At 41.9% G+C, this 21,372-nt stretch overlaps 1 protein-coding gene across 2 annotated transcripts; it reads right to left on the bottom strand.

Annotated features, from left to right (window-relative positions):
• Positions 1-8,861: 8,861 nt before the first annotated feature.
• On the bottom strand, positions 8,862-17,644 carry LOC121581880 (histone-lysine N-methyltransferase SMYD1). 2 transcript variants are annotated; one of them, XM_041897267.2, is made up of 10 exons: positions 17,384-17,644; positions 13,609-13,806; positions 13,139-13,352; positions 12,890-13,020; positions 12,688-12,726; positions 11,917-12,112; positions 9,775-9,867; positions 9,473-9,636; positions 9,217-9,385; positions 8,862-9,094 (listed from the first exon to the last, which is right to left on the bottom strand). In XM_041897267.2, the coding sequence occupies exons 1-10, from the start codon at positions 17,503-17,505 to the stop codon at positions 8,933-8,935; spliced, it is 1,488 nt and encodes a 495-aa protein (XP_041753201.2). In that variant the 5' UTR covers positions 17,506-17,644; the 3' UTR covers positions 8,862-8,932. The 2 variants fall into 2 exon arrangements, with proteins under 2 accessions (XP_041753201.2, XP_045069964.1); XM_045214029.1 differs by lacking the exon at positions 12,688-12,726.
• Between the last annotated feature and the right edge of the window lie 3,728 nt (positions 17,645-21,372).

Genomic DNA, 21,372 nt, shown 5'->3' with positions numbered 1-21,372 from the left:
AGAATCAAGTTAGCTACCTAGACCATTTTTTTCTGTGAAAGCTATTGATAGCTAGTGATAGTGATGCAGAAACTAGGCCTTTTTTAAACATCTCCATCTCCTAGCCACATTTATCAGTAGCTTTTGGAGTCAAAGATAATAATTTCAGTATAGTTTTTTAGTTTTTAAAATGGGTTTGTTAATTATTTTATCTCAGTTTACTAAATAGTTTTTTCATGATTAGTTTCAGCTTTAGTTCACATAATATCCTTGCAGTATACCCACATCTAACAGCAGTTCAAAGTTTCAAGTTTTATTGTCACATGAACATGAGACAGCAGGTGTAGAACATTACATTGAAATGCTTAACTTGTGAGCTCTTTACTAACAATGCACAATAAAGGTAATAATATAGATATGAAGAAAAACACGAGAAAAATAAGAAAACAAACACTGCCAGGTCTATGACTTCCTCCCTGTAGGCCGTTTCATCACCATCGGTGATCAGGCCTACCACGTCATGTCATCAGCAAACTTGATGATGGAGTTGAAGTCCTGTTGGCCACACAGTCATGGTTAAACAGCAGTGCTGGGAAACATTACTTTTAAAAGTAACTTGTTACATTACAACGTTACTTCCATTGTTACGGATACAGGTATCCTGTATGTGTATTTGTGTTTTTCCTCTCCTTCTGCCCTAATCACAGGTGTCCTTTGTGTTCCTGATTGGAGGTCGTTGGTGTGTCCCACCTGTCAGTCATCAGTTAATCTGCTGATTGCTGAGGTGGACCAATCAGTGGCCACTTCTCCTGATTGCACCACCTGTTTCTGGTTTTCATTACCCAATCACATCACACATCCCCTTGTTTTAAAAGCCAGTCAGTTGTGTTTTCTGACAGAGACTCTTTTTGTTTGTGAGTATGGATACTGTGGTGTCTTGGTTTTTGTGTACTCACTCATTTGCGGTTTACTCCATATGGTAACTGGTTGTTTGTTCCTGAGAAAAGGGGATTTTTAGCAAGTCGCCCATTGGGCATATACTACCCGTAGGAAAACTTTCTCTAAAAACACTAGTTAGACCTGAGCGGACCACCCACTGTATTTTTGTGTAGTTAGTAGTAAGCTTAGCGGTTCTTGAGGCAGGCAAGATCAGTTTAGGGGTTTTTGACATTAATGTTTCATTCCTTTGGTCCTGCTCAGCCCCTTTTCCCCAAACCTTTACCATGTGTTTATAATTTAAAAAATTGTGTTTGATGGTAGCTTTTTGGTTGTCGGCGTATTGTGTTCTCACTGTTCGTTGGCAATATTCTACATTTACATTTACATTTTAGTCATTTAGCAGACGCTCTTATCCAGAGCGACTTACAGGAGCAATTAGGGTTAAGTGCCTTGCTCAAGGGCACATTTACGTCATTTAGCAGACGCTCTTATCCAGAGCGACTACAAATTGGTGCATTCACCCTATAGCCAGTGGGATAACCACTTTACAATTATACTTTTTTTTTTTTTTTTTTGGGGGTAGAAGGATTACTTTATCCTATCCCAGGTGTTCCTTAAAGAGGTGGGGTTTCAAATGTCTCCGGAAGGTGGTGAGTGACTCCGCTGTCCTGGCGTCGTGAGGGAGCTTGTTCCACCATTGGGGTGCCAGAGCAGCGAACAGCTTTGACTGGGCTGAGCGGGAACTATGCTTCCGCAGAGGAAGGGGAGCCAGCAGGCCAGAGGTGGATGAACGCAATGCCCTCGCCTGGGTGTAGGGACTGATCAGAGCCTGAAGGTACGGAGGTGCCGTTCCCCTCACTGCTCCATAGGCAAGCACCATGGTCTTGTAACGGATGCGAGCTTCAACTGGAAGCCAGTGGAGTGTGCGGAGGAGGGGGGTGACGTGAGAGAACTTGGGAAGGTTGAACACCAGACGGGCTGCGTCATTCTGGATGAGTTGTAGGGGTTTAATGGCACAGGCAGGGAGCCCAGCCAACAGCGAGTTGCAGTAATCCAGACGGGAGATGACAAGTGCCTGGATTAGGACCTGTGCCGCTTCCTGTGTAAGGCAGGGTCGTACTCTCCGAATGTTGTAGAGCATGAACCTGCAGCATGAGTTACGTTACGGGTCTCTTTTTAAAGCCACCGAGTTCGTAACATCCATTAAAAGTAACTCGTTATGGTATAAATTTATTTGCTGTGGAAAGTAACTTGTTACATTACTTTTGCGATACCCCCCCAAAAACTGCCTTGTGCATGTTGGTCATTATTATGGTATTTCCTTAACACTAGAAAAGCCAGGTCTTGATACCCCATAGACTACCTAAGCCATTGATATGGCTTCTTGATGTCAGCATTCTAACAGTCTAACAAATACATTTCATATAGACCTACAGTATGTCTATCGCAAAAATAATAATTTGGTTGTGTTTAGGAAGGTCTAAGCTAACATTAGAATATGAAAGTAAATGTTGGCTATTTTAAAGAACACAATAGTACAGTGGGGAAAAAAAGTATTTAGTCAGCCACCAATTGTGCATGTTCTCCCACTTAAAAAGATGAGAGAGGCCTGTAATTTTCATCATAGGTACACGTCAACTATGACAGACAAATTGAGGAAAAAAAATCCAGAAAATCACATCGTAGGAATTTTAATGAATTTATTTGCAAATTATGGTGGAAAATAAGTATTTGGTCACCTACAAACAAGCAAGATTTCTGGCTCTCACAGACCTGTAACTTCTTATTTAAGAGGCTCCTCTGTCCTCCACTCGTTACCTGTATTAATGGCACCTGTTTGAACTTGTTATCAGTATAAAATACACCTGTCCACAACCTCAAACAGTCACACTCCAAACTCCACTATGGCCAAGACCAACGAGCTGTCAAAGGACACCAGAAACAAAATTGTAGACCTGCACCAGGCTGGGAAGACTGAATCTGCAAAAGGTAAGCAGCTTGGTTTGAAGAAATCAACTGTGGGAGCAATTATTAGGAAATGGAAGACATACAAGACCACTGATAATCTCCCTCGATCTGGGGCTCCACGCAAGATCTCCCCCGTGGGGTCAAAATGATCACAAGAACGGTGAGCAAAAATCCCAGAACCACACGGGGGGACCTAGTGAATGACCTGCAGAGAGCTGGGACCAAAGTAACAAAGCCTACCATCAGTAACACACTACGCCGCCAGGGACTCAAATCCTGCAGTGCGAGACGTGTCCCCCTGCTTAAGCCAGTACATGTCCAGGCCCGTCTGAAGTTTGCTAGAGTGCATTTGGATAATCCAGAAGAGGATTGGGAGAATGTCATATGGTCAGATGAAACCAAAATATAACTTTTTGGTAAAAACTCAACTCGTCGTGTTTGGAGGACAAAGAATGCTGAGTTGCATCCAAAGAACACCATACCTACTGTGAAGCATGGGGGTGGAAACATCATGCTTTGGGGCTGTTTTTCTGCAAAGGGACCAGGACGACTGATCCGTGTAAAGGAAAGAATGAATGGGGCCATGTATCGTGAGATTTTGAGTGAAAACTTCCTTCCATCAGCAAGGGCATTGAAGATGAAACGTGGCTGGGTCTTTCAGCATGACAATGATCCCAAACACACCGCCCGGGCAACGAAGGAGTGGCTTCGTAAGAAGCATTTCAAGGTCCTGGAGTGGCCTAGCCAGTCTCCAGATCTCAACCCCATAGAAAATCTTTGGAGGGAGTTGAAAGTCTGAGTTGCCCAGCGACAGTCCCAAAACATCACTGCTCTAGAGGAGATCTGCATGGAGGAATGGGCCAAAATACCAGCAACAGTGTGTGAAAACCTTGTGAAGACTTACAGAAAACGTTTGACCTGTGTCATTGCCAACAAAGGGTATATAACAAAGTATTGAGAAACTTTTGTTATTGACCAAATACTTATTTTCCACCATAATTTGCAAATAAATTCATAAAAAATCCTACAATGTGATTTTCAGGAAAAAAAATTCTCATTTTGTCTGTCATAATTGACGTGTACCTATGATGAAAATTACAGGCCTCTCTCATCTTTTTAAGTGGGAGAACTTGCACAATTGGTGGCTGACTAAATACTTTTTTTCCCCACTGTATTTTCATTAGATTTTGTAGGCTAACTGTAGGCTATATGGAAAACCACAAACACCACAATTCAAGTGTTAAAATCCATTAAATAAACAACATCACAAATATAATGAATGATTAATTCGTTAAGGGCAGGTCTTGAAGAACATTATCAAACTCAGAAAATGCATTTCAAAAGAACAGAATGGCATACTTTGAGTTTAAATATATTACTGTGCTTTGAGTGTTGCAAGTGCATGTGGGGAGTGCATGGAATCAAAGTAATTTTGAAATAGAGCTCGGGGTAATTTTAAGAGTTGTTTGGCAGGTGTAGGTGCAGAATATATGTTTTGAAGTGTTTAAGGTTAAGTTTAGGCATTAATTCCAAATGGTTAAGGTTTGGGATAGGCTTAAAACAAAAATCTCAAAAACAACTATCACTGCATTCAAACTTGCAACCTTTGGAATCAGATGCTTACAATCCAGTACCCATCCCTGTCCACAACGCCCTAGCAAAACCAAAACCTTCTTGAAGGTAACAGCGCTCACTGTTGCCCCTAGTGGCTGGATTCCACCTCATCTCCCGACATCCTCAGACATAGATGGACGTCGAATACTAACTTGTATCATGGGTCACCTGGCTGAATATTGTCACCCATCAGACTATTTTCAATTTAATCTTGTCTTTAGGCTAATTCTTATGTGTGTGAAATTAGTTGCAGTATAGTTTAGGTGTAGTTTCGATGGGCCATCATCAGCTGGGCAGGCTGACTGGCTGTGAAAGCGCCATTCTCTCACTAGTTGCGTGAGTGAGAGAATGTATTCAGTTGAGCCGACCATGTCAGACCACAATGCCATCTCATCCATATTGTTGCTCTCATTTCTCTTATTTTGCACAATTTTCGCTACTCACTGAAGTTCACTCTTAAACAATTAATTTAGACCCTGCAATTATTTGAAACAGGCGTTTATTTGCTGAAATGTGTGACGATACCCTGCTATGAAAAGGGACATTACAACCACTCACATACCGGCTGCACACCTGTCAAATGAACTTTTGGCGGCTATTTGAAACTCTGCATTTAATTGAAGTTTTATGGGTACATCAAAGTTACGGGAGGCTTTTCAATGGAAAACTTATGCACTTTAGACTCAGAGTCTAAATAAAACAGCTCACCGTCAATCACACCTTGGTTATTTATTTTGCTGCTTTCCTCCAAAGTAGCAATAAAGTAGGGAGAAGTCTGAGAGAAGTTGCTCTTGGAAACCGAAAAGCATGAATCTCAGCAAACAGGGATTTTCATTCGAAAGTAACTAAATATCTGATTACTAAAAGTGTCAAACGAACATGTTACGTTCCTCTTAACCACAAAAAAGTAATCTGAGTAATCTAACGTGTTACTTTGTAAGGCAACAATGGCAAACAGGGAGTACAGGAGGGGACTAAGCACACATCCCTGTGGAGCCCCGTGTTGAGAGTCAGTGTGGCAGAGGTGATGTTGCCTACCCTTACCACGTGGGGGAGGCTAGTCAGAAAGTACAGGAGGTTCCTCTTCCCCCTGCTTGTGTATGTGTGCACTGTGGGAGGACTGATGTTCTTTGGCAGAGAATCTCCTCTGCTCTCCACAGTGACAGGGCTCACAGTCAATCCTCTCAACTTTATAGTAGTTTACATCTCATTACAACCCCTCACATACCTGCTGCACACCTGTCAAATTAATTTTCCATACGTGACCATCAAACAAAATTGATGCAGTTGACCATGGTTGGTGACCACTACTTTCAGATCTAACCTTTTGACCTCTCTCCTATGTTCCAGTCTGTGGTGATGAGGGAAGGTAACAAGCTGAAGGTCTCTATGTAGGGGATCGAAACTGTCTCAGAACTGGTGGATGCGAACACCGTCGTCAACGTGAGTCCAGTGGCATATGTATGGGGGGGTTCATTAAACTACACTATTTTAGGGTACATTTATAACATTCAATTGGGAATTAATTAATTGTTTATGACTGATGTGCCATGAATCCAATTCAACCCTTTGCTGCCACCTGTGCTCTTATTACAGCCTAACCCTATAGGTCCACTGTACTGGCATGGATTTACAGAGTGTAATGATTAAATGTATCCACTAGGTGAAGCTCTTTCTCTTTTCAGATCTTGACTGTAGCTGGCACCGCAGCAAATGAATGTGAAAATCTGCTGCACTGTTTGGAATAATACAATTTAAAAGGCATGGAATAGTCTGGTCTCACTGCAATGCATTGTAATAGCATTTTACATACTTAGGTAGAACTTCAGAGAAAATTTAGAAATTCTGCAATAATGAGACACTAATGGTGTAATTTGGAAGAATATGGAACAGTGGGTCAGTGGGATTCAATGCAATAGGAATTCAACACACAAAGCCAACAATGGATTTTTCTCAACAATTTTATTGTGACTTTACTTTTTTTATATAAAATAAAAAAAGCCCAGCAGTGTAGAAAATAAAGCTAGAATTCTTAACTGAAACAATAACAAAGCGTCACCCCGCCTCTGTTTTGGTAAAAAGCTGATGGACGAGCCTGGAGAAATGGAACCACTCTCAAATTGATATACAGAGCTATGGATGCAAGGACTGACCATCCACGATATAACAACTGTTGTTTTACCCATGTTTTAAAGCTATACAGTGTTTGTTTACATTTACATTGTTTACAAACATTGGAGTAAAACAATATTATATTTTGGTTCTGATAGGGTACGACAGTTGAACTAAACTCATGAGGCCTTTATAAGTTATATTCTTCAAGAATCAATGGGTATATACACTTGAAGTCGGAAGTTTATATACACCTAGGTTGGAGTCATTAAAACTAGTTTTTCAACCACTCCACACATTTCTTGTTAACAAATTATAGTTTTGGCAAGTCGGTTAGGACATCTACTTTGCGCATGACACAAGTAATTTTTCCAACAATTGTTTACAGACAGATTATTTCACTTATAATTCACTGTATCACAATTCCAGTGGGTCAGAAGTTTACATACACTAAGTTGACTGTGCCTTTAAACAGCTAGGAAAATTCCAGAAAATGATGTCATGGCTTTAGAAGCTTCTGATAGGCTAATTTACATAATTTGAGTCAATTGGAGGTGTACCTGTGGATGTATTTCAAGGCCTACCTTCAAACTCAGTGCCTCTTTGTTTGACATCATGGGAAAATCAAAAGAAATCAGCCAAGACCTCAGAAAAGAAATTGTAGACTTCCACAAGTCTGGTTCATCCTTGGGAGCAATTTCCAAACGCCTGAAGGTACCACGTTCATCTGTACAAACAATAGTATGCAAGTAAAACACCATGGGACCACGCAGCCGTCATAACGCTCAGGAAGGAGACGCGTTCTGTCTCCTAGAGATGAACGTACTTTGGTGTGAAAAGTGCAACTCAATCCCAGAACAACAGCAAAGGACCTTGTGAAGATACTGGAGGACACAGGTACAAAAGTATCTATATCCACAGTAAAACAAGTCCTATATCGACATAACCTGAAAGGTGCTCAGCAAGGAAGAAGCCACTGCTCCAATACTGCCATTAAAAAAGCCAGGCTACGGTTTGCAACTGCACATGGGGACATCGTTATGTTTGGAGGAAAAAGGGGGTGCTTTGCAAGCCGAAGAACACCATCCCAACGTGAAGCACGGGGAGGCAGCATCATGCTGTGGGGGTGCTTTGCTGCAGGAGAGACTGATGCACTTCACTAAATAGATGGCATCATGAGGAAGGAAAATTATGTGCATTTATTGAAGCAACATCTCAAGACATCAGTCAGGAAGTTAAAGCTTGGTCGCAAATGGGTCTTCCAAATGGACAATGACCCCAAGCATACTTCCAAAGTTGTGGCAAAATGGCTTAAGGACAACAAAGTCAAGGTATTGGAGTGGCCATCACAAAGCCCTGACCTCAATCCTGTAGAAAATGTGTGGGCAGAACTGAAAAAGTGTGTGCAAGCAAGGAGGCCTACAAACCTGACTCAGTTACACCAGCTGTGTCAGGAGGAATGGGCCAAAAATTCACCCAACGTATTGTGGGATGCTTGTGTAAGGCTACCCCAAAAGTTTGACCCAAGTTAAACAATTTAAAAGCAATACTACCAAATACTAATTGAGTGTATGTAAACTTCTGACCCACTGGGAATGTGATGAAAGAAATAAAAGCTGAAATAAATAATTCTCTCTACTATTATTCTGACATTTCACATTCTTAAAATAAAGTGGTGATCCTAACTGACCTAAGACAGGGAATTTTTACTAGGATTAAATGTCAGGAATTGTGAAAAACTGAGTTTAAATGTATTTGGCTAAGGTGTATGTAAACTTCCGACTTCAACTGTATAATTGATTTATAAGTCCAAAAATGGATATAGCAACTAAGGATTCTAGCTTTAAAGCTTTGGTAGGTCCGTCCATCTAGTCTGTTACAATATGAGGGTTACCAGATAGATCAGAATCCTTCCATCAATGGGCGCATAATAGTTTAAAAGTGGCTTCCTCAATTTCTAGTTATTTTGAAAATGCAAGTTGGGTTAAAGCAATGGTGGATGTGTTTTGGGAATTTGCTTTTACTAGTTCTTTCACACCAGTGTAGCTGACAAGGGGATAAAGCGAGGGGATATGAGGGTAAGGGGTTTCCCAGCTACAGTATGGATGTGGGAACTGAGAAGGGTTGATTCCTCTGACTATCTATCTGTTAACTGATATCAAAGTGTGTACTGTGTACACTACTATGCTATTGTGTGTGTGTGTGTGTGTGTGTGTGTGTGTGTGTGTGTGTGTGTGTGTGTGTGTGTGTGTGTGTGTGTGTGTGTGTGTGTGTGTGTGTGTGTGTGTGTGCGTGTGTGTGTGTGTGTGTTTGTGAGAGATCACTTCTTCTGCCGGCGGAAGAGATTCTTGACGCCCTCTGCCATAGGTTCGTTCATCATGCTCATTGGCTGGTTCTTCAGGGCAGCCTCCCGCATGCTTTTGTAAATATACTCATTCTCTCTAAACATCCTCAACTCCATCTCTGTCTGCATACGCATAGCCTAGGGAGAGGGGGAGGGATCAGGTCGTCAAGGTGAGTTTAATCTTGCAGATCATTTCCTGTGTGTGTGTGTGTGTTTGTATTTGAGAATGCATGTGCATGTGTGCATGTCTCATGTCTTACCTCAAGGTCTTTGGTGATGGGATGTGTGGGTCCGTGGGTTCTCTGCAGGATGGCATAGGCCTTACAGATCATGCCGTGTCCCACCTCTATCTTCCCTGCCTGCCAGTGGGTCACTCCTGCCCTCATGGTTGCCATCCCCAGGTGAGCATTGCATGGATGGTATAGCTTACTGTCAAAGTAGTGGTGATACATTTAATTATACAGTTTTTTCTTCTAAACTCTGTTCAGAGGTTTCTTAATGGTCAATTGTACTTACTTGTATCCGTCCACCATTTTGCGTGCATAGTCAGCGGCCTCGTCAATAAACTGCAGGTAGGCTAACACCTCGCTGGCTGTGCTCCACATCCTTAGCTGGTAGATGTGTGTATCAGCCAACACTGGCTCCTGTTTCTCCATACATTCCCTGCATATCTTAATAACCTGGGTGGAGAGAGGGGGAGAGAGGGAGGGTTGATTTAGGCTTGGATTCCTGTGTGTGTGTGTGTGTGTGTGTGTGTGTGTGTGTGTGTGTGTGTGTGTGTGTGTGTGTGTGTGTGTGTGTGTGTGTGCGTGTTGTACCTCATGGTAGTTCCCCTCCATGCGAGCCTTATCCATCTTCTGTAGCATCTGCAGACTGTACTCTGTTACCTCCTTCACCTGCTCCTCTGGTACCTACAGGACAGGAGATGAGAGGAGAGTACAGGAGAGGACAGGACAGGAGAGGACAGGAGATGAGAGGAGAGGACAGTAGAGGAGAGGAGAGGAGAGGAGAGGGAGAGGAGAGGGGAGAGGGAGAGGAGAGGAGAGGAGAGGAGAGGGAGAGGGAGAGGAGAGGAGAGGAGAGAGAGGAGAGAGGAGAGGAGAGGAGAGGAGAGGACATGAGAGGAGAGGACAGGAGAGGACAGGAGAAGACAGGAGAGGACAGGAGATTAGATGAGAGGACAGGAGAGGACAGTAGAGGACAGGTGATGAGAGGACAGGAGATGAGATGAGAGGATAGGAGAGGACAGGAGAGGACAGGGGATGAGAGGAGAGGACATGAGAGGAGAGGACAGGAGAGGACAGGAGAAGAGAGGACAGGAGTGGACAGGAGAGGACATTAGAGGAGAGGACAGGAAGGGGACAAGAGATAAGATGAGAGGACAGGAGAGGACAGGAGATGAGAGGAGAGGACAGGACAGGAGAGGACAGGAGCCCTGGTTTAGAGACAAAGATTATTCTTCTGCTCTGCTTCCACCTCCCCCAGACAACACACACACACACACACACAGCACACTAATTGGAAGTAGCACAGTCAGCCGCAGTGCAGTGTTCCTGAAGCTTGTCTAAGTCCACTTTTTTGGTTACTGCATGATTCCATATGTGTTATTTCATAGTTTTGATTCCTTCACTATTATTCTACAATGTAAAAAATAGTACAAATAAAGAAAAACCCTTGAATGAGTAGGTATATATATATATATATATATATATATATATATATATATATATATATATATATATATATATATATAGATATATATAGATATATATGATATATATATATGTGATGGGATGTATAGACAGTATGGACAGTGTATGGATAGAATATGTAGTATATCTGAAGAATAGTATATGTACAGCAATAGTTGAATAGGATAGGCCTTGACTAGAATACAGTATATACATATGAAGTGGGTAAAACAGTATGTAAACATTATTAAAGTGACCAGTGTTTCATGTCTATTGACACAGGGCAGCAGCCTCTAAGGTGCATGGTAGAGTAAAGTTCAGGGCAGGGTACTGGGCAGAGGCCGGCTAGTGGTGAGGGCAAAAGGGCGCAACGGCATGAGATGGTACTTGGGATCTAAAACCAGCAATATGTTTTATGCATTAAAGACCATAGAGATGGATTTAGAACAGTTCTATGTTAAAGACATCCTATCTTCATTGTGTACGTGTCTGTTGGGTCCTAGAATGTGTGGCTCCACCTGGTCTCCTGTTGTCTAACCTTTTAACCCTAATTACAACTCCTGACTCCTGAGTATACATGTGTTCATGTGTGTCAGCATGTATGTGTGCTGGAATACATGTGGGGGTAGTATATAATGCGTCACTAGACACGTCTCACATGTCAGTCTGGTCTTGTCAAAATTACACACTGATTGACACCGATGACAACACGTTGGTATCTTATGACAATGCATTGTGTCTGGTTACCAATGTTACCATTGCAGATGCTTAACAATGTTCTCTGGTTTTATAATGAGGCCATCTGTGAACATACTGACTGACAAAAGCCCCAGGATTAGAATTGTAATTCTATAGTCCCAGTACTCTAATGTTAGGGTATTGGTTTTATGATCCTAGTCGTCGAGGGCAGCTGTCTGGGCTGGCTTTTGTGTCTGACCTCTCAAACAGTGACTCATCTAGATGTAGGAAAGAATGTGAGTGGACTCTCCGCATGGCCTATTAGCAACTTGAAAGTGGTATGATTTCATGTTATAGCTAGCAGTGATTTAACCTAAAGCAAGTCAACACATTCCCACAAGGCCTAGTACAGGATATGATGTTTCTAAATCGAAAGGTTCAGTTATTTTCAGTTAATCTTTAAACAATAATCAGTCCTAGGACCCATAATTTGATCCTATCATAATAAATAATGCACTGAACCCAATGGGAGATTTGTTGTGAACATTTGAATGACATACATGGGTGGATTTCACATTCACATGCCCTTACCTTGACCCCATCCACCTCCTTGCCTCCCATCTTGAGGTCATCTTTGATGTGACCCTTACAGTGTTCACAGGTGCAGTCAAAGAAGTAATGCATTTTCAGCTGTCTCTGTCTGTCCTCAGTCACGTTCAGGAAGTCCACGTAGGACACTGTCACCTCCTCACCTGGCTCGATCTTACCCAGGGCACGCAGCTCAATCCTGGGGTGAGGAGAGGGGCAGAGAGGGGGTTTTTGGGGTGCTCCGGAGGCAAAGGGTAGGGTGCATCTCAATAGTCTAAAGTGGCATTCTGAGATGAACCCGTAGCTACAGTTGTAGATCAATTACATGTGACAATGCACAGATCACCTGGGGGGTCTTAGGCAACATTGGGTACATTTTTACACATGCTTTCATCAATATTTCCTAATACCAGCATAGACTTTGCTACTATCTACTTATCTACTATCATTCACACGGCACTCTGTACAAGACAGACAAGGAGGGAGAGGGAGACAGCGGGAGACAGAGGGAAACCCAGACAAACTGTGCTGAGACGAGCCAACAGCACAAACGGTGAAGGAAGACGTGAACACAGGTAGACATTCCTTATGCTTGCAGAGCTTGGCTTGCAAACAGGTGGTGCTTGTGACTTGCAGGACTGGAGTGGTGGAAAGGGGGAGTGCAGAGACTAGTGATAGTGCTCTCTGATAGTGATGCATCATAGGAGGGATGGATCGTGAGGTTTTTATTGATGAGGATTTAGGGGGTTATACTATTGTACCAGAAAGACCCACCTCATCTGAGAGTGATACACAGTATTCACAGCCGACTGACTGAAAGACAAAGCAAGAAGCAGTTTACACCAAACACACACACAAACACACACACAAACAAATACACATAATGTGCACAAAAACACACACACATACACAGTTTACAACTCAGTCAACCTCAATGCTCATGGTTTACCTATTGTTAATGAATTACAGTACATACTTGCCGTGGTTGAGGATGACAGTGCAGTTGGGCCAGCAGTCATGGTTGACCAGACACAGGTTAGGGAACAGACCAACTCCCACGGCATTTAGACCTCTCTGGTCACTCACTGTGAAGCCATTACAGTTGATCTACAGAGGGATGGAGAGGAACAGATGGACTGATGAAAAAAGGAAAGTGATAGAATAAGAAGAATAGGAAGAGAGAAAGAGAAACAGGTAGAAATGGAGAGAAGAGGGAAGAACCCACCACTCCAAAGATGTGTGAGATGTCGTCTACACGGTGCTGCTTGCTGTTGCGTGGCCAGTAGTCCAGGAAGTTGTGGATGTCCACCTTCAGCTCCTTTAGATCATCCTCAGGCATGTCACTGATGTGGTTCTCCAGATCGTCCAATGAGGTCATCTGCATGTCCGACATGACACTGCCCTCTTTATCGAGGCGCCACATGATGCGGGCGGCCAGACTGACAGGCAGGGACACGGAACATGAGTTGTAAGGTCAACCCTTAATGCTCATCCATAACATAATAATGACTCAATTGACAGTAAACTATTCAACACTGTACCCCCTCTCTCTCTCTCTCTCTCTCTCTCTCTCTCTCTCTCTCTCTCCGCTTATCTCCCACACATCCTCCACAATTCCCTCATCCCTCTGTTCCCCCTCACCTCACCCACTGCCACTGTCCACTAGTGCCACCCACACACACAATCCCTCCTCACCGGATGTTCTCATTTGGTGCCTTTCCGAAGTTGTCCCCGATGGCCCCGAAAGCCTTGATGGCTCCACACTCCAGCTTGTGTTCCTTCCAGCCGGTGCTCTGGCATGTCTTGTCACAGTACTGGGCGAACTTACACTGGCCACAGCGTTGCAGCTTGTCCTGTCTGCGGAAACAGCTGTGGCAGATCTTGTCTGCAAGACTGGAGAGAGAGAGACAAGAGAGAGAGAAGAGAGAGAGAGAGAGAGATAGAGGGAGAGAGAAGAGAGAGAGAAAGACGAGAGAGTGAGGGGGTATGAAGGATGTGAAAGGAGGAGAGGGACACATTGAGGATAGAGACTCTTTGCATGTTGTCACTGTAAGCCAAACTTCACCCTCCACCTATGAGAGGGAGGAGGGGGGTCAAGACAAGACAGAGAAAGGAGAGAAATATGTGCCATAGAGTATTTCAATAACTCAGTGATCACGGTGCATCATGACATCATAGGGGCTTCTACCATAGTAAATGGAGTCTGAAAAATTGCAATTGGAGACAGGGTCACTGTGAAGAGAGTCATGTCATACTATATCATGTCTTACCAGTGTTACCTAAGAATGTTGACATAATTACAATTGTTTTGACCTGCATGTACCCTCAGGGTTACAATGGAACTAATTGGCCATGTTTTCCACAGTAGACTACATATCAGGCTATTTTAAGATCTGACTGAGTGTGTTGGGGAATGTGGGTGTCACGGTTTCGGCCGAGGCTGCTCCTCCTCCTGGTTCGGGCAGGCTTCGGCGGTTGTCGTCCCCGGAGTACTAGCTGCCACCGATCTATGTTTCATGTTCGTTTGGTTTTGTCTTGATGTTGTACACCTGTGTCTTGTTAGTCCTTGTTAGTGACCTATTTAGTTCTCGTTGTGTGTGTTTGTCTTTGTGTGTGATTGCTCTTCTGTTTTGTGTTGGAGCTACGTACTTCCCTCCAGTGTTTTGGAGAAGTTTTTCGCACATGTTAGTGCGCCGTTTGTTTGACGCCTGTGTGCGCCGTTATTTCGCCTTCGGGCTTATTGTGCTTATTTTCTACGTGAATATTGCACTAAAGTCTTTTGGACTGAGCTTCTGCGTCCTGCGCTTGATTCATGCACCACACCCACCTTCAGCACCCCTTGACAGTGGGTTTGGGTTAGGTCAGAGTTAAGTTGTCATTATGTACTGTAATAAATAGGCCTAACTAGACTGTGGTTATGTACTGTAATAAATAGGCCTAACTAGACTATGGTTATGTACTGTAATATATAGGCCTAACTAGACTATGGTTATGTACTGTAATAATAGGCCTAACTAGACTGTGGTTATGTACTGTAATATATAGGCCTAACTAGACTGATGGTATGTACTGTAATATATAGGCCTAACTAGACTATGGTTATGTACTGTAATAAATAGGCCTAACTAGACTATGTTTATGTACTGTAATAAATAGGCCTAACTAGACTATGGTTATGTACTGTAATAAATAGGCCTAACTAGACTATGGTTATGTACTCTAATAAATAGGCCTAACTAGACTGTGGTTATGTACTGTAATAAATAGGCCTAACTAGACTGTGGTTATGTACTGTAATAAATAGGCCTAACTAGACTATGGTTATGTACTGTAATATATAGGCCTAACTAGACTATGGTTATGTACTGTAATAATAGGCCTAACTAGACTGTGGTTATGTACTGTAATATATAGGCCTAACTAGACTGATGGTATGTACTGTAATATATATGCCTAACTAGACTATGGTTATGTACTGTAATAATAGGCCTAACTAGACTGTGGTTATGTACTGTAATATATAGGCCTAACTAGACTATGGTTATGTACTGTAATAAATAGGCCTAACTAGACTATGTTTATGTACTGTAATAAATAGGCCTAACTAGACTATGGTTATGTACTGTAATAAATAGGCCTAACTAGACTATGGTTATGTACTCTAATAAATAGGCCTAACTAGACTGTGGTTATGTACTGTAATAAATAGGCCTAACTAGACTGTGGTTATGTACTGTAATAAATAGGCCTAACTAGACTATAGTTATGTACTGTAATAAATAGGCATAACTAGACTGTGGTTATGTACTGTAATAAATAGGCCTAACTAGACTAATGTTATGTACTGTAATAAATAGGCCTAACTAGAATGTGGTTATGTACTGTAATAAATAGGCCTAACTAAACTGTGGTTTTTACTGTAATAAATAGGCCTAACTAGACTGTGGTTATGTACTGTAATAAATAGGCCTAACTAGACTGTGGTTATGTACTGTAATAAATAGGCCTAACTAGACTATAGTTATGTACTGTATGTACCCTCAGAACAAAAATGTATTGTTTTTCCATTTTAATGTGTTTATTCTGTGGACTATTCAGTCATTGGTTGCACATTTGGTATGTTTGTATCGGTGTGTTGAAAAGAGTTCCCATAGGCCTACTGTAGGCCACATGAGGTTTAACCAACTCAGTGGCCTTGTGGTCCTGTACAGGGGGTGTACTTGTACATCAGAGGAGGCTGTTGGGAGGAGCTGTAGGAGGAGAGGCTCATTGTAATGGCTGGAATGGAATTAATGGAACGGTATCAAACACATCAAACATATGGAAGCCACGTTTGACTCCGTTCCATTAATTCCATTCCAGCCATTACAATGAGCCCGTGCTCCTATTGCTCCTCCCACCAGAAAGAGGAGATTTGGGCCTTCTGGCTCCGACAAGGTTTACTTGTCCAATGCTTACTTACTTACATGACATTGAGTCTAGTTACATGATCAACAGCAGGGGAAGAAGGGCAGTAAAATACATCCCAACATTACCTCATGTGATGACCTTTGACCCTATATCTCTGTCCCCTGCCGAGGTCATAGCGCTCTGATCTTGTTGTTCACAAACTGGTTTGTACCTTTAATATCTTCAGAAGTTTCTTGTGCCTCTCCAGATAAACAAGTAAAAAACGATTCTAGCTACAGCTCAGCTGACACCATACTATAATTACACAGAGGAAGCTCCACCACAATAATAATTTATTTTGCTTCTTGTGCCCTAAGCTTTCCAGGCCTGTCCCACTGCCCTGAAAACATGTGGTGTGACAACAGTCCAGTTCATATGGCTGTCATGCAACTGTCATGTCTAATCATGTGCAGATGACAGAGAGAACTACATCATAGTACAGTATAGAACAGTACAGTAGTATAGTACAGTGCTGTATTAAGAAATGCAGCGGCCATGACTGAAGCCAAATGAGAGTTGTGGTCGTCTATTGTGTGTGTGTTCGCACGTGGCAAGCATTTGTACATTCACTCTGCCAAAACAGTACAAACTTAGTCACTCACCCTTCTAGATAACTTAAAACAGTCTAGCTGTGTCTTGAAGTCGCCTATACTAGCTAATAAGCAAGCAAACTTATTTAGCCAATTAGCTTCAGCCAGCTGGTGTGCAACTGTAGCAAAGTTGGTTTGATCTCTGGGGCTAGTTAGGGACCATCAATAATGTATATTTATATTTACATGTTGCAGATCTTTTAGCTGTCTCATTTAATGCTTTTAATATTTGTACATGAATTTCTACAATTTATAGTTGGTTTGAGGTTTATAAGTCATTGAAATTTGGAGCTATTTACATTTTTAAATATTGTCCCATGTACATTGTGTAATTTACTGATGGTCCCTCATGTGTGGTCGCCCATGCATTAGGTGTTAGTCATGTCTCATGTGCCAAGCCAAACCCCATCCATACTGCAGCATCTTCTTACCTGTCAAAGACAACTGCAGCAAAAGGGGGTTCTGAGAAAAGAACGTCTCCGGAAAGCAGCTCCTTAGTGGCTCTAAGGCCCCTCCCCTTTCCAGGTGAGTCAAACACCTCAACGTTGTCCATATCAGGTGTGGAGGTCTGCTCCGAGAGACAGAGAAACAGTCCGTTAGGTTAAGGCGACAGAGAGAGAGAGAGAGAGACTGGAAGCGAGTACTGCATGGGTTTCCTCTACAAAGTATATCTTCCACGTTCTTCAACAACTGCACATTCCACACCCCAATCTATTAAAATAGTCTGTCACCACTTGAGCTGAACCAAGTCAGATAGGGAGGGGGGGTTGGTGTGAGTTTGAAGGGTGCCACTAAAATAGTCTTGAAAGGATCCCAAACCAAAATCACTCCAATCACGTTCTAATGTCCTAAAGGCTCATCTACCATTTTTGAGAAAGTTACCATTACTTAAAAGGTTTTATTGTTATTTTCCTTTGATCCAGTGACCCCCCCCCACACACACACACACAGTCCTGAGTTGGTCTCTCCTGGGTCCTGGGGAGTATTTTGGTCTCTCAGTTGGGCCTGTCTGTCAGGAGTCAGTTGTGGTGACGTTGGACAGCTGCTGGAAGCTAGTCAGACCCAGCACCACACTATCTCCTTTCCTCCACCACGTTCTGGTACTTTCTCTCTCTCTCTTTCTCTCTCTCTTGCGCTCTCTCTCTCTCTCTCTCTCGCTCTCTCTCTTTCTCTATCTTTCTATCTCTCTCTATGACTAGGTGGGGTGTCAAGTATGATATCTTAAGGCCAGGCGAATATCATTAACCCTTGTTTAAGATCGTTAGGGCGACCATGTCCAAGAATATGAGATTGACAGTGTTACTTTAAACAAATGAAATAAGATATCTTCATAAAATTGGCAGAAGACAAAGTCTACTTTAAAATAAGTCTTACTTTAAAGTCCTACTATAGTCTCCATCTCAGCTCATTTATCACCTGATTTACTTAACAAAAAGCACATTTCAATAGGTAGTCCAGGTATCCTCATGGCATGACACAGGTTTTGTTCCTCAAGCAAGGGGAAAGGCCGATGACACCACAAATCCCATTCAGACCAACTCACTGAATGCCCTACTCCTTGAAGTTTGCAGTTGTGTCTAGAAAACACTATTTTGCTAAAAATGCATTTCTTGAGCTTGGCATCACAAATAATTCACACAAACGGAGACAAAGGCAAAGGTGCACAGGAAAAACATTATTTTTTTTACCCTTTCGTGTGTGTGTTTTATTGTATTTATACTTGGGATATTGCTTTTGAACAGTAATGTAAAAAAATCACTGGAGGATGTCATTAAGTGTCACATCAAAGGAAAACATGATGATTATTTTCATCCATGAAATTACAAACAATATTATAAATGTGTGCAATGACTTAAGAGGACTCAAGCTTGAAAGAAAGGTACATTATATTGACATAAAACATAAATATATTTTTGACATAATAACACTGTATGAGTCATGACCTATATGAGACATCTGAGATTCAGTATATTATCATGTATTTTTCATAACAGTGAATTGTGTTTGTGGTATGAATAGCTGTTTTTGTTTGTTTGTAGCAACTTATGTAAGAAGGTAATACTGTAGTCTGATACAGTTCTGATTGTGACCCCATATACATTTTGAAATGTAAAGCATTGCAGGGCCTCTATCAGCTGACGGACCATAAAAGATCTGCTCAGTGCACTGTCATGCAATCTTCTTTTAGCCAGGAGTCAGCAGTCAGGACAGATAAGAAAACAGCTCAAGTCTGATAACAATAGACATTCCATTTATAGAAAAGCACACGGTTTTAGATATAAAGGGTAGGCTTTGAAGTTGAAGCACTTCAAATAGGTATTGGAAAGTTCAAAACAGAAGTAAGACCATTAGGCTTTTATTCTAACTGTGACTTTACCCTAATGGAAAAAACACATGAATTTCACAGTGAACACGTGAAGTGTTCCAAAAACACATTTTCACATGATCTTATGTGAAGTTAATGTGATAACATGTGACAACATGTAAAGCAACATGTGATAACATGAAACTACACATGTGAATACGTAATCACATGTGAAGTGTTCCATGTAAAATCATGTGGTTTTTCTGTAAGGGTACACTTACACCACGTTACTCAGTGGGTTTGCTTCTTATTTGACCTCTGTCTGTCTCAGTCCTGTCTTTGACCACGGGTTAGGTTTCATAAGACACTGTGTCAGCCCTAAGGCATGCACGTACCGGTACATGGCTTTGGAAATAGACCTGTTAACAGTGTCAGCCTTCTTCAAAGGAATACCACAGTAGATTGGTAACATCTTAAAAAATATGTTCTAATATAGTAATACAGTTAGATGACAAAGCACAGCACTATAATCTTCCTGAGACAGCCCCAATATACAGTATGGACAGTAATTTGATCTGCCTGTCAATGGGACCTTGTTTCTGTGTTTGAAAGAGCAAAGAAGGAAGTATGAGGGAATCAGCGGTATGGTACACAGCAAATTGTCCAGTTTGAACTGGTGTTGATTTTTCAATGTAACATTTCTAGTGTTGATTCAGGAGTTAAATTAACTTTTAAAAAACAAAACAGTGTTGGTGGTAATAACCAGAGTTCAGTGTGATTGTGTCATTTGTACTCTTTGTAGAGTAAAACACACAATCACACCTATCATTATCATATTTCCCAGCATGCTCTACTGCAGGTTGATTTTCAGAATTGTTTCAATATCTGTGTTATTGCATGCACATTGATTGGTTAATTAATTACATTTTAGTCATTTAACAGACTCTTATCCAGAGCTACATACCAGAGCAATTAGAGTTAAGTGCCTTGCACAAGGGCACATCAACAGATTTTTCATCTAGTCAGCTCAGGGATTCGACCCAGGCCTCCAGTGTCCAGTCTGAAGCATGAAGTCACGAGCTCTGCTAGTTGGCTACTGCTTAGCGACCTAGCATTGCCAAAAGCCCTGGTCTGCCCTAAAAAGCCTGTGTAAATTACGATCGACGAACTGAAAACATTTTGACGGCTGTTTTGGGCTCTAAAATGAGTTTATTATGATCAAGTTCGATCCCACTGTGAATTCTTTTAAAGTTTGCTACAAATCGAGACATTAATTAAATAGTAATCCATTCTGACTAATACATTTGTCGTCACACAGGACCAAGTGCTGACACAGACCAGGCAGGCTACGAGGAGCTCGCGCCCTTATGCACGTTAACATGCACCTAAGGGGGTGTGGTGTGCTATCCAGATGAGAGTGCGGAGTCAACGAGCCTGTCAAGTGGAGATAGAGGGGCTGACCAATGTCTATGGGGCTCACAGAGGATGACAGAGTTGAGAACAAAGGATAGACATGGAGATGGAGGATTGCACTCAAACTATGTTTGAAATATCAATTTAGCATGTAATTATAATTTTAAAACTGTTGGATTCCAAACTACATTGTATTTCGACGCTTTTATAGTAACAAAATAATGCAGTTGCACAAATGATAAAGATAGTCTACATCCATATAACAATACAGAATAAAAATAAAATAATTGTATAATTTATATATAGTCCACTTTTTTCTCATTGGTTAATGCAATGTAGCCTTACTGAGTTGTGATCGGTTGCCGTGATGGTAGCCCATACATTTTTCAGGTGGAAGGATCATGGTCATATGATATCTAGACTAGATAGGGTACTCGCTCACACTTGACTTTGCGCGAATTTGAGTTTATGTCCAAGGCTTCCAGTATTGACGCAGACGTCATCTAGCATCGTTGGGTTGACTCTCTCAGGCGGGATGAAAATGACTACATCGACCATCATCCTTTGCTAGTTACAGCCGCTTTCACCATGATCCTTAGCAATATGTCACACTTCAAATTCTTCCGACTTCATGCGCCATTAGGAGTTTTCCATAATAATACAGTGGGGAGAACAAGTATTTGATACACTGACGATTTTGCA

Source organism: Coregonus clupeaformis, unplaced genomic scaffold (assembly GCF_020615455.1).
Source record: "Coregonus clupeaformis isolate EN_2021a unplaced genomic scaffold, ASM2061545v1 scaf0185, whole genome shotgun sequence".
Lineage (NCBI taxonomy): Eukaryota > Metazoa > Chordata > Actinopteri > Salmoniformes > Salmonidae > Coregonus > Coregonus clupeaformis.
The sequence above is the reverse complement of the archived record's forward strand: the minus strand, read 5'-3'. Positions and strand labels throughout refer to the sequence as shown.